The sequence below is a fragment of the Astyanax mexicanus genome, chromosome 18 (assembly GCF_023375975.1).
Source record: "Astyanax mexicanus isolate ESR-SI-001 chromosome 18, AstMex3_surface, whole genome shotgun sequence".
NCBI classification, from domain to species: Eukaryota; Metazoa; Chordata; class Actinopteri; order Characiformes; family Acestrorhamphidae; genus Astyanax; species Astyanax mexicanus.
This window is the reverse complement of record NC_064425.1, coordinates 5,601,975-5,615,357: the sequence shown is the minus strand read 5'-3', so window position 1 is coordinate 5,615,357 and position 13,383 is coordinate 5,601,975. Positions and strand designations below refer to the sequence as shown.

The 13,383-nt window shown below is 38.7% G+C and overlaps 2 protein-coding genes and 1 non-coding gene across 3 annotated transcripts in view; all 3 read right to left on the bottom strand.

The window, feature by feature from the left end:
- Positions 1 to 88: 88 nt before the first annotated feature.
- thap12b (THAP domain containing 12b) lies at positions 89 to 4,668 on the bottom strand. The gene is made up of 5 exons (XM_007260529.4): positions 4,374 to 4,668; positions 3,187 to 3,307; positions 2,913 to 3,020; positions 2,349 to 2,385; positions 89 to 2,250 (listed from the first exon to the last, which is right to left on the bottom strand). Exons 1-5 carry the CDS (start codon positions 4,460 to 4,462, stop codon positions 374 to 376), a joined length of 2,232 nt encoding a protein of 743 aa, XP_007260591.3. The 5' UTR covers positions 4,463 to 4,668; the 3' UTR covers positions 89 to 373.
- Positions 4,669 to 5,545: 877 nt separating this feature from the next.
- Positions 5,546 to 5,617, bottom strand: trnap-cgg (transfer RNA proline (anticodon CGG)). Its single transcript has one exon. It is a non-coding gene; the product is annotated as a tRNA-Pro (tRNA).
- A 2,846-nt stretch (positions 5,618 to 8,463) lies between these two features.
- Positions 8,464 to 13,383, bottom strand: part of dyrk1ab (dual-specificity tyrosine-(Y)-phosphorylation regulated kinase 1A, b) — a 33,243-nt gene continuing 28,323 nt past the window's right edge. The window contains exon 11 of the mRNA XM_007260530.4: positions 8,464 to 13,241. Within this exon, the coding sequence (XP_007260592.3) occupies positions 12,648 to 13,241 (594 nt within the window). The 3' untranslated portion in view covers positions 8,464 to 12,647. The remainder of the gene's footprint in view (positions 13,242 to 13,383) is intronic.

The following is a 13,383-nucleotide window of genomic DNA, read 5'->3' as shown; positions in this document are numbered from 1 at the left end:
CTTAATACATTTGAAAAAAGAGACAAACCATTTTCAATTGATTTTACCCCAAAGAACTGTGTAAGGAATTTGATTATCCTTTAAGATGTATATTAAAATGCAGAATCTTTTTATTTACACTTTAAATTAGATGAAGTATGATCATTCATCATCACATCTGAGACCAGTCAACAGTCAAGAACACAAGATTCAACACAACTGTTACAACAGTATAAACGCGTACAGCAGTATAAACATTGCAACACCAATCAAATAAGATAAATGCAAAAACATGGCAATTACAAAAATAACTAATTTTATTGATGTCTTTAGACAAGATTTCCAAAACTGGACTCACAGGCTACGTGCTAAGTCTATGAACTGGTGAAATTTCTCAATCGATTTCATCCTCTGGATAACTTTTGATATAACGTTCCACCATTTCCTCTAAATCCATTTTTACGTGGTAGTTGATGTTTAGCACCGCCAAGTTCTTTGACCTGTGGCTGACCGGTGTGTCCAAAAGGTAAGCCTGCAAGCGTTTCTGACCAATCTCGCCTTGACCGCCACCATGCTTCAACACTGGCAAAGAGGCCAGAATTTTTAGGAACGCGTTGACGTTCGGGAAGAACTTGACGTCCGAGTGATGCAGCGTCTCGTGGATGGTGCATGGCAGAGTCACTTCCTTCCCCCTGTGCTTCCACTTGATCCTCCAGCAGTGCAGTTCTGCGGGCAGCGTGTCCGGCTGGGGAAGGTCGTTCCTGAACACTTCTGCATGCGCCTCCTCAGATGTATTAAACTTCATCTGGCCCATAACTGCTGGAACCAGTGAAAGGCACCTGAGAGCTTTGAGATGGTTGTCCGAGAAGATCTCCTTGACTTCCTGAGTGACGTACTCCATGACCGGAAGGGTAAGGTACTCTTTGAAGAACGACTCTGCCTGTATTTCCAACGTTTCGATTGCCTGCTGTTTCCTAAGAAACAGCCTTGGGATTTTGACTGGGATTTCCATAGCCGTTGCCAGGTTCACCGCCTCCTCAAACCAGAACTCGTGGTAGACCTCAACGTTGTCTGTGACCTCGTGTAAAGAATGCAAGACGGCCGTTAGACTGCTGGCTGCGAAGAACACATCGAGCGTCTCTCCTTGCAGGTTTTTGCCAAACGCTCTGGTGAAAGACAGTGCGTTCTTCAGCACAATCAAAGTGACGATAAACTCAAAGTCTGCCAAAGCTTCTGAGATTGAGTAAGCATCACTTGTGATTTGGTCGTTCCACTTCAAGTCCTCATTGTCGTGTACGCTGTCCATGCAGAGCAATAGCGGCTCCAACAAATCTACAGCCATCTCAAACACATTATGAAGATCCGTCCACGTTTCACGACAGCTCTCTTTTAGATAGTTCCCTTTCTCTACGTTGTTGTGACAGTAAATGGAGATGGCACTGTCCAGCTCTGCCTGCAGGAGTGGAGAAGCCTTAAAAAACGCATCAGCCTTTCTCAGAACGGACATTACCACCTGAACTCCAGTCAAGGGAATACTGTTGGCCAGGTGAACGTTTAGTGAACAAGTAGAGCAAGGGGTGTTTATAGCTAGAGGATATTTCTCCATGAGCTGTGTAGCCACAGCCTTCATCCTACTGCCAAGCACCCCAGAGGCAGCGTGGGCTTGGCCTCTACAGTGCTCCATACTCAATCCCCACTGCTTAGTGACGTGAGATTCCAATTTATCGGCCACAGAAAGCTCCTCTCCATCAAACGAGAGGAACTCTATAAACTCCTCCCGAAGTGTGTTGGTTTGGTCCACAAAGCGCAAAAACACAGGGATGTGCTGGCCCTCAGGAAACTCCACCAGCTCCCCAGTCACCAGCGAAAAAAAGCGACTGTCTCTTACCTCTTGGAGGAGTTCTTCCCGAACACACCTTTCACAGATGTCCAGGAGCTGCCTCTGCTGTGTGGCTGGACAGTACTCCTCATTAATGGATGCTAATTCAAATTTCCCTCTCAGGAATTCATCCCCTGCATTTATACGATTTTCCAGCAGAGTATGAAAGGTGCTCATGAAGACGGGGTGACTCTCCTGCTCCTGTTTCGACTGGAAACTCAATGGAAAGTTTTGTTTTCCTATTAAAACAATCACTTCAAACAGTGATCTTAAGAAATCTCTTAGCTCTTTTTGATGTGGACTCAACTGAGGTACATCATCGTTTGTCTCTGTGCCGTCCTGACTGTCATTTTTTTCCTTTTTGGAAAGCAGGTGTTCAAGTGAAGACTCCACTGGGGGAGGCAGAAAAAAATTAAATGTAAAAACATTTACAGCCAGAATAAAACAGAATCTTTAGCTGCAATTCAGATATCTTATACGAAATACTCACATCTCCTCTCTTTTATTTTCTGGACCTCTTCATCTGTCTGAAGAAAAAAAAACAGAGCAAACAAAAAATATATTATATTAACGTTTAGGAATGAATACTTCAGAATGGCACAATGTACTTCTTATACCTGTAGAAGGTTTTGACTTGTGTGATCGGTTGATACAGTAAAGTTAATTTTATCAAATGTATGTTATATATGCAATAAAGCAGTGTTTCTATTCCTGCTTATCAAATTTGTAAGAGATACACGCTTCCATTTTGTTTTCAGTAAATATGCAAACAAAATACTTTATAATGTGTTTATAAAGCCTTAATTATGGTTTGCACTATAAATGGGGCTGATTTTTCTATTTGCATTTTGCTTGCCCTGTTGTTTAATGACAAGGTTCTTTTATGAATATGAGCAGAGTACACACATAAATACACAGAAACACACAGACTTAAAAATATGTGTTTTAAAAGACTAAAAAAAAAGTCCTTTCTCCTGTAGAGCTGTCATTTTTAAGATACATTTTTTGTCCGATATCTGCAAACTTCATGAATGAATTTGCGAAATTTGCTTACCAACACTTTGATCCGTTTGCGATGTCTGCTGTGCGGATTGCTGAGGTGACTGGTTAAATCAAAAATTGTAGGAATAGCAGTGTCCCTTAATACAGTCCTGTAAGGGCTCTGAAATTACAAAAACAAAATCAAATTCCTTAGTGTGAATTTACAAAATAAAAATCTGCAAACATTCAGACCTTGTTTAAACCTTATCAGGACACAATCCAGATGCTAGTCACATGAAGTGAGCAGATGTAAACAGGGTCTCTGATAGCAATCTGATGACACTCACAGTTTTACAGATCATCGCTGGTTCAAAGTGCTTGGCACAGAGTCGGTAGTGCTTGTTTAGCTGGTCAGGAGTTTTCTCTTCCAGGTCTGCCCGACGGCAATTCTCCACCCACAGCCTACATCTGTGAATGCAAAAAACAGATACACACTAGGGGTGTGCCATATCGTATCGTACCCGATAATATCGCCAACATTTTTGAGTATCGTGAACGATATTAAACCCTGAAATACGGTGCCATATCACCCACCTCTAATTATCACATCAGGGTACTACTTTTTTTTTTACTGTTTTTAGCAAAAGAAAAATTCACACTGTTCTCATTTCCCATTATATATCTACTAGAGACAGATTATATCTGTCCAGTATCATTAATTTTACTGCAGCTCTGGACATATGGAGATATGTGGAGTGCATTAATAGTGTTGTGCAGTAGTGTATTCTTTGAAAAAAAAAAAAAAATCGGTGTTTTGTCATATCGTCAAGAGTATCGTTATTGCAAAATGAAATATTGTGATATTATTTTAGGGCCATATCGCCCACTCCTACTACACACAAGTAAAACTATTACTATATAGTCGTCCTAAGGTAGTTATTGTTCTAGAACAAGACTGAAATAGTGTACTAATAAATAAATATCTATTTAATGAGTAAGCTAAGTTAACCCTATGTCATAAATTCAGCAGAAAGTGGACTATAGCAGATTCTGCTGTTTAAAAGAGATTAAAATTATCTCGTTTCTGCTGCTTAGCCTGGGTGTTATCTGTGTTCTGTTATCTATTAGAGTTGTATTTGTGTGTATATGTGATGCTACAGCGTTAGCATTAGCTACTTTAAAAGCAGGGAAATCAGATAAACACACACAATTTGCCTGGAATTACATGTTAAATGAGATTAAACAAATAAGATATATGTCCAGGAACAGGGCTATAAAGTTAGCTAGCTAAATAAAATAACATAAGCTAGCTACTTAAGTTAGCAAACTAAGCTCTGACCTATGTTAATGTTAGGTTAGCTAGGCTAGCTAAGCTAACTAGGTCAAACTATTAGCTAGTTAGAAGGCTAGCTAAGCTACCTGAACTTAAAATTAAAGTGTTTTTCTGTCAGTTGTTGTAGCTACAGTAGCTCATTGTAACCAGTCTCTTTATTTATATCTATCTGTTAGCACTGAACCCGCGGTTTGGACCTACCTCTCCGGGTCTCTAGGAAACCGAAAGAAAGCCAGGTCGGACTGGGTGCTCTTTCTGGTGCAGTTCGGGGCCGCGCAGAAATTGGGCATTGTGTGTAAATTAGTATAAACACGCTGAGAGTGAGTAAACGGGGGAATAAACTGTGGGTTAACTTAGTTAACGCTAGCTAACTATAGGGCTTGTTGTTCTTGCTAAGCTAACTACATTGTTAACGTTAGCCAGGCTAGCTAACAAAGCGCCAAGCTAAGCAGAAGAAGCGTCTGAACTACCCACCCACAATGCACCGCGACGCTGTCCTCCCCAGCAGTGTGCTCCAGTCTCAACCACGAGACTATACAAACAAAACCAAAGCACTAAAAGTACTATAAACTTATATATTATATAGATAAATTACACACAGAGTGAACAATTTTAATTGTTGATTTTTTTATTTTATTGTTGATTATTATGGCTCACAGACGATTAAAAAAAAAACGAAAAATCAGTGTCTCGGACAATTTTAATATTATATAAGACCAGCTGATGCTTTTGCCAGTGTGGGCAGTGTGCCAAGTCCTGCTGGAAAATGAAATCCGCATCTCCATAAAAGTTGTCCACTGTGTTTTACTATCAAGTCTAAAGTCAGTGCAGTTTTGTTTTCCCAGAAAATCTTACAGCACTTCATGCTTCCCTCTACTGACAACTTTTATGGGGATGCGGATTTCATTTTCCAGCAGGACTCGGCTCACTGCCAAAAGTACCCAAAACGCTTAAACTCTTTTTCTTCCTTAAGTTTTGGTTTAGGTATTTTAGCTTTTTTGATAGGTGTTTAAATGTGAATAAAAACAGTGTTAGAACCACATAGATTTGTATTATTGGTGTGTTGAAATTTCTTAAAAATAATTTATAGTTGTATTAATCACAATAATATTTTGTTACTAAATCATGAATAAAATAACATTTTTTTAGATGCTGATACTTAACTGTATTTTTGTGAATGGGACAGACTAGGTCCCTTTTCTACTGTTTTATAGTATCTCAGGATAGTTTTTATGCTTTTTAAAGTATAACTTAATATTGTAATGTGCTACTTGAGTTAACTGAGTTATCTGAGGTATCATAACAGAGGTAAATGCTTAATACTTGTTCTATTTTTGTAAATTAATTTAAATAAGAGATAGATAATAAAAGATGGGCTCGTCCGGGATTTGAACCCGGGACCTCTCGCACCCGAAGCGAGAATCATACCCCTAGACCAACGAGCCGCGCGCTGTGACGTTGCTCCGCTGCCTTACTAAGAAGATACACTGCACTGAGCGCGGCCCTTTTTAGACAAATGTAGCTGTAGATAAATATAGCTAGAGTTATTTACAGATTTTATTTTAAACTATTAATTTTTTAAATAATTTATTTTCGCCTTTTGTAAATTAATAGCGTTCTAATCAGCAGCTTTATAGAAAAACAGTCCGCCAATCAGCCACTAGTGTTTTGCCGAGATCTGCTTCCCAGCGTTACGTGCTCCCTAACGGTACTGCGCATGCGCCAACCTACGCTTTCAAATTGTTTCTCGTGTTTTTTTTTATAATAAATCTGTTTTTTTGTGCGAATTAAACAACATGGACTCATTGCACAAAAGTGTAAATGAAAATAATATTAATAATAATAATTAATACAACAATTATTATAAAAAATACAAATACAGTTTGTTATGACCTCTCATTGCCATAACTTTAATATGATTTAACAGTGATTTAGTATACTAACCTACATCTACTGGGAACATGCTCTAAAAAAGAAATATGAAAAATATATATAAAAAATAAATATATACTAGAGTAGCACCTTTTGACAAGGTAGCACAATTCAACAGAACGAGACCTGCTACCCTGTCAAACCGTGCTACCCTAGTGTATATTTACACATAAAAATACCTGGAAAAAACTTTAAAAACATTGATATTTTTAAAAAATTCCCTACAGAAGTCTAGGTATGATATTTAAATAAATGTTTTTGGATTTGTATTTTTATTTATCTTAACACTTTCAGACCCAAATTATCTCCAGTGACGGAAAAAAAGAATACTGTTTTCTGACTGTAATGCACAAAAAAATCTACTTAAAATCAAATTAATCCAATTAACTAAAATATTTAATAGTTTGCTTTTATTTCCATTGAACTGGAAGCATGTGTGTAATATTTTATATTTAATATTGACCTTTTTATTTCATAAACCACCCCTAAACAGTAAAATGATTTAAATAAAATTGTTCTATATTACATTAAATTAGAGAAATTATCTGTTAATTTGCTGTTACTCCATGGCTGTAGTCCTACTGTTTTTCTAGTGCAGTGGGTGGGGCCAAGCTACTGTTTCATTGGTTTACATCTAAGAGAGCGCTTTAGTTTCTAAAACAGGTTTTCTGATTTTGCTATTTATAGGTATATGTTTGAGTAAAATGAATATTGTAATTTAATTCTATAAACTATGGAAATCTTTTCTCCCAAATTCCAAATACAAATATTGTAATTTAGAGCATTTATTTGCAGAAAATGAGAAATGGCAGAAGTAACAAAAAAAGATGCAGAGCTTCCAGACCTCAAAAGGCAAAGACCAAAAAGTTCATATTCATAAAGTTTTAAGAGTTCAGAAATCAACATTTGGTGGAATAAACCTGTTTTTTTATTACAGTTTCATGCATCTTGGCATGTTCTCCTCCACCAGTCTTACACACTGCTTTTGGATAACCTTATGCCACTCCTGGAGCAAAAATTGATGGTTTGTGTGCATCCATCATCTTTTTGACTATATTCCAAAGTTTTTTAAGTTTTTCAATAATTATTAAGTTATTTTTTCCCAGAGCTGTATAAACTTGCTCATTGGCTGGTTCATGGTCTATTCTGATGGACAACAAACAGCTCTCAAATAGTTTTATATTAAGAAAACATTAAAAAAATGTCCATTGTAATTAATGCAGGGTCTGAAAGGGTCAAGATTACTTTTTGTGTAAACTGCCATTTACACATTTTTAACACTCAAACAAATAATAACAGGGCGGCTCCGCTTGTTTAATCCACCCATGTAAACCAGAAATAACATAAAAAAAGAAAACATTAAACAACATTTACTAAAATGTGGGTCTGCATATGCGCACTGGTGATAAGAAGCACATATCAACGGGTAACACAACTCGACATTACACCGGTTTATGGAGAGCCTAATCACTCCTTTTAATAGGATTTTGAATACTGAAGAACTATGAACGAATCCCGGTCATGCAGCTTGCCATCAGCTGCCGGAGCCCTGGGAGAGCACAATTGGCCTTGCTCTATCTGGGTGGGTAGATGGCGCTCTTTTCTCTCATCACTCCAAAGGGTGATTTCTCTCAGCACAAGGCTGCGTCTGTGAGCTGATGTATCAGAACCGTGTCGCTGCGCTTTTCTCCAAGCGTTAGCGCTGTGATGCTACTTGGTAATGCTGAATTATCCGCAGCTTGAAAAGAGGCGGAGTCTGACTTCACATGTATCAGAGGAGGCCTCTTCACCCTCCTGGTGTTTGGGCTTCACTAGTGATAGGGGGAGTCCTAATGAGTGGGTTTGGATAATAGGCCTTGTAAACTGGGGAGAAAATGCAATTAAATATATATATATATATATATATATATATATATATATATATATATATATATATATATATATATATATATATATATATATATATATATATATGGATAGCAACACCAGCATCATCAGCTTATATGAAGTTAATTTGCAAAAACAGATAAAAGTATACAATTCTGAATAAAATAATGCACATCAGTACGTCCTTATTTAAAAGTCTATCAGAAAAATAGTCTACAGAACGATGTCTGGCTTCCGTATGACAGTGCAGGAAATAAAATCACTTCCAGAAAACCTCTAGAATGAGGTTTGGAGCTCATTATGAGTCATAAAGCAAGAACACGAGAAATGTAATCCCAGACCATTCATTACAATCCCATTCAGCAGAGTACTTTTCCCATCCTTCATTCCATACAGAATTTACAGAAATTCAAGTATTTCAAGCATTCAGAGACTGAGATTAGTAAAGAAATGAAGAAAACAGAAGAGAATGTCAAGTAGGTTCTTTTTATATATATCATACATAAGACTGAATATAATACAAAGGGCATTTTCATATACACAGCAAAGTCTTGACTAGTTCTTACAATCTGTGGACACTTATCCTTTTCCCCATGCTGTTCAGTTATATAGTGCATGTTGCATGTTAAAAAACAACAGAAAACAAAAAAAACAAAAACGTGTAAAATGGCAGCAGAACATCTTACAACAAGTCTGAGTTCAAGTTCTGTGAAAACCAAATTTTACCTCATGAACACTTGAAGAAGGCTTGGTCTCCCACCAGCACAGCAGCATTAACCATACTGTACGGTCTAACGGTGAGTGTTGTGGTGCGGTGGGTTTGGAATACTGAGCCCTCGGGACACTAAGCTCCTCAGAGAGCAGGAATGCTGATCTCGACCTGAAACCTCTTACATTTTATATGGATTTTGCTCAGGTCCCAGATCAGCATTCCTTCTCCTCCATCTCCTCGGCTTGTTTTAATGCTTTGTGCATGCAGGCTCTGGTGAATTAACCATAGTCCTCCTCTTACAAAAGGCCGAACAACAAACAGAAAGCCTTGTGGAAACATGCATACTTTACCCTGTGAAAGAATTCCTCAGGTACAAGATTTCTCTTGTCCTCTAATAGAAGAAGCCCTACCATTTAGTGTCATTCTTAGTGCTCTCGGAAGATTGCACCAGTGAGCAGAATCCGAGGAAAAAAAACAAAAACCAAAAACACGGAGAACTGCTCTCGGAAAAATCACGAACCGAACGGATGAGGATGCGGTCGATATGCCAGCCAGCAGGAGTAAATGTAGTGAGTTCTCTATACTTCCTTTATTTAAAAAAATAGAAATATATACATAAATTCTATTTCAACTATTAAAAAGGGGCTGCATTTCATGAAAACCTCACTAAATCAGATGTCACTTAGTAACAGCTGAAACAGGTACACACTTAAAGTCTCTTACACATTTTTAAAACTCTTATTTTGGAATGTTTCACGTCAAGTTCAGCAAACCGCCGGCTTCCCCTTCCCCACCCGAATGGCATCGATTATAAAAATGATTTTGTTTACAAAGCAATCTAACATTTAGATAAACCGTATTCTTCGTTATCGTCGCTTTTCTCGGGATATGCAAATGTATCAAACATGATTAGGTTCAGAAGACTGTAGTGACGTCTTTGAGTAACGAACAAGATGATCAAAACGTAAGAAAAACAACCATCGCCGTCTTTCTGGAACGACAGAAAGCGCCCTGCTGTCTGTTCTGAACTGCTCGATCCAAAAGAAGTAATACGTAAGGTGGTGTTGGTCTTAGCGGACATCTAGCCGATGTTTCAGTAACTCAACCATGCTGTGAATCCAAAACTGTGCCCTACCTATTACCTATCCCATACAGATAGAAACCCAGGTCCCTACACAGACCAAAGACCTCTAATTTCATCGGATACAGTATGTAAGTTGATAATGAAGTGTTGCCTCAAGTTGTGAGGTGCTATCTTGTGAATGAGGCTGAACACTAGTCAGTGTGCTCATGGGAAATGTCATATCAATTATCGAAATTCGATCAAGGTCTGATAGTGAGCGCCAGATAGACAAGACATAGCATTTAGAAAGAGACGCACAGGCTCATTTAATATTTCTTGATCCACAGTGTTACGAATGTGTGCCAAGAATGCATGGAAAAAAGTCACAGGACACAATACTGTCAATACGGGCATGTCTCTCTTTATAGAGCAATATTACAGGGAACTTAGAAAAATTTAGAGAATTTAGAAAAAACAGTGAAAGATTTGATTTTGGTCAGGCATGTGATTACAAGACTTCCTTAGAGAAGCTGAGCAAGAATCTTCAAAACAAACAGGGCAAGGAATTATGGGTATCCCATGGCTGATATAGTGTATATTCCAGTTACACTGCAAGCTACCTATTGCAATGCAGTTATAAGGATTGGCATAGTGACCAAATATTTTTGTACTGCCAAACAGAACTTTCAACGTAGTGCACTACACAGTGAAAAGGGCACAGTTTTGGACAGAGCTTAGGTGAGCTCTCCTACGCAAGAGTAGCATTCGCTTAGGCGACTGTAAAGTGACTAAAAAACCCACAACAATCCTTCCTCTCTGAAACATGCAAGTGCCCAGGCATTCCTTTGTGTCCGTGTGCCAGCGGCAGAGTCGTCCCCAGATTCCCTTTGAGGAGCAGGTTATGGGAAGCAAGCACCAAACCAAAGGTCCGACAGACCGGGCGTGACGGTAGCTACAGTTGGACTGCCTGAATGTTTATTTATTTCGAGTAGAGTAGCTACTTCAGTACTTAGAAAGGTAGAAATCAGCATGTTATTCAAAGTAAGTAGAAAAGGCAGCGCCACCCACCGACTGACCAGAAATACAAAACAGAAACACTTTCCATCCCCGGACCTTTTTGCAGATCGTTCAGCTTGCTGCTCTGTAGCCTGCAGAGCAGCAGACGGCGTAGCTGGCGTCTCGCTAAGGTGATGCTCCTGACTGACATCATGTTTGATGTACTGAAATACAATGTTTAATAATATTAATGTTATCAATACAAATAAAAAGTGAAACTAAAAAAGTTGATGGTAGGGTGGGTGTTTAACCACATGATGAGCGATTCGATCAACATTAAAAATGATGTACCAAGTTCAGCAAATGTCCCAGTTCGCCATAGTAGGTGATAGACGTTTATATGGACAAAGTTGATACTTTAATAAACCTTGCGTTGAAGTGGTGAACTGCTACATTATTGGTTACAGACACCCAGTACTATAAAATAACAATTGCTTTGGTATAAAAAAAGAAACAAAAAGAGAGAGAGATAGACAATCAAACAGGAAAAAAAACAAAAAAACAAACCAAAATGTGTGTAAAATTCACAGCATAATTCAAGAGGAGAAAAAGGCAGTCACGAATTTCAGCACATGTTTCTGTACTAAAAGTTGAAGAGGCAAATAGAAGTAGACAGTCTTCAAACGGAAACCGTATACTCAAAAGGGAAAAGGGAGAGAATTAAAAAAAAAAAAAAAAAAAATCAAGCATCTCAAATAGGGGTGACTACCTTCATTTTGAAATCCCACTTCGGTAAGAAAGAGCTATATAGGAAGTTGCGTTTGGGACATTTGACCCTGTAATTAAGAGTCCCTTTAAGTCCCTTAAATAAAGGCCTCTTAATAACTTACTCTTTTACTCTGTTCAGCGGCCCCCTAAACAATTAAGGACCCTTTTTTTTTTTTAAATGTTCAAAAAAAATAGAGAAAAGCCATCTTTATCTGTAGGTCACCGTCAGTCTCATTTTCATTCAAAAATCCAAAAAACGTGTAAGGCCAATAAAGATGCTTAACAACAGCCCCAATTACTCTGGATCAGACCTCCCTTCAGAGCATTTCCTCCTCCTCCTCCTCCTCAGTTGCCACATACAGAGGGCTCCCAGCCTGGACAGTACTCCCATGGACTCACAGCTAGCTGCTGGAGACACTTCCGTGTGCCCCCCTTTAAGAGTTACACAATACAGACAACACAAACATCACTGCAAGTACTGCTTCCTCGACACGCTACAGGTTAACACAGCTCTTTTGAGAGGCTTTGCTTAAAGGGTAAATAACTTAACAAGCGGTCCCAAAGAAAAAAGAGGGGGAGGAAGAAAAAAAAAAAAGAAAAGAAAAAGGTTTTACTGTTTAATGGATGTTTTTGCATTGCTTTACATATAGCTAGTTGTGTGGCAGCACTCTGCTCTGAAATGGTTGACAAAAAAGACAAAAAGGACAAAAACAAGACATAAAATCAACAACAAAAAAAAAACCTTAAAACAAGATTTTTTTTTTTTTTTTTTTTTTTTTACAAAACAAACAGAAAAATAAACGGACGGGAAATCAGTACTATGTGCAGTAAGTGAACTTTCAAACATAAGTGTCATTTTCTCTATGGTAATTTTGCAGTATTACTAATGTGTCTATGAACTGAGAAAGGAAAAGAACAATTGAAATACATATATACTTTAAATACTCTTCAACTGAAACGATTCAGATTCAGTGATATCTCCCCTAAAAAGTGAGCAGCTTTTTGTTCTCTATGCACCTTGTCAAAAATAGGAGAAAATGAAAAAAACATCACCTAGAAATCAAAAATTCATAAAAAATTATAACCACACACAGAAAACCAACCATTTTCAGCGTAGTCACGAACTGGCCATGGAGCTCTGCTGAACACATACTCCAGTCATTGGAGAATCTTCCCTATCAATGCCTTGCCTCATGCCCAAGTGTCCCTCTGTTATGAAGTGACCTGGTCCAGTATTTGTGGCGACGGGGTAAGTTGGATGTCCAGCTACGCCAGTCTCTTGGCGAGGATTTGAGAAGGCACCCAAACCCATGCTCATGCTTCCATTGTGGCTGAAGTCCAGGGCAGGAATCTGGCGAAACTGGTAGGCCTGGTTGCCGTGGTTTCCCGTGGAAGAGGACGACGTGGAGGAAGAGGATGCGGAGGAAGACAGAGATGTCATGGACAGATGACCGTGCACAACCTCCATAGAATCCTGCGTGGAGGAGCTGTTGGTTGGGGAGTTGTAGAGCCGTGGCCGAGGGTGCGCCGTGATGACCTGTCCGTGGCGGTGATGGTGGTGGTGGTGGTGATGGTGATGGGGGTGCAATGCCTTAGGGTGCTGGGGAGGCACATGAAAGGTGGTCTCCTGGACTGGGTGGGTTTCTACAGTGACAGGGTCTGATCCAACACTGCCAGGCCATACTACAGGTGGATGGTAAGGCTGTCTTGTCTGGAAGGACAAAATGTAAAAATAAAACAGAACGGTCAATGCAAGAACTAGAGCAACATTCATATATATTATCACTGTCTAAAGAAAAACATGTATCTAAGAAAGAGAGAAGTTTTGTACAAAATGTAAACTAAGAATGTAA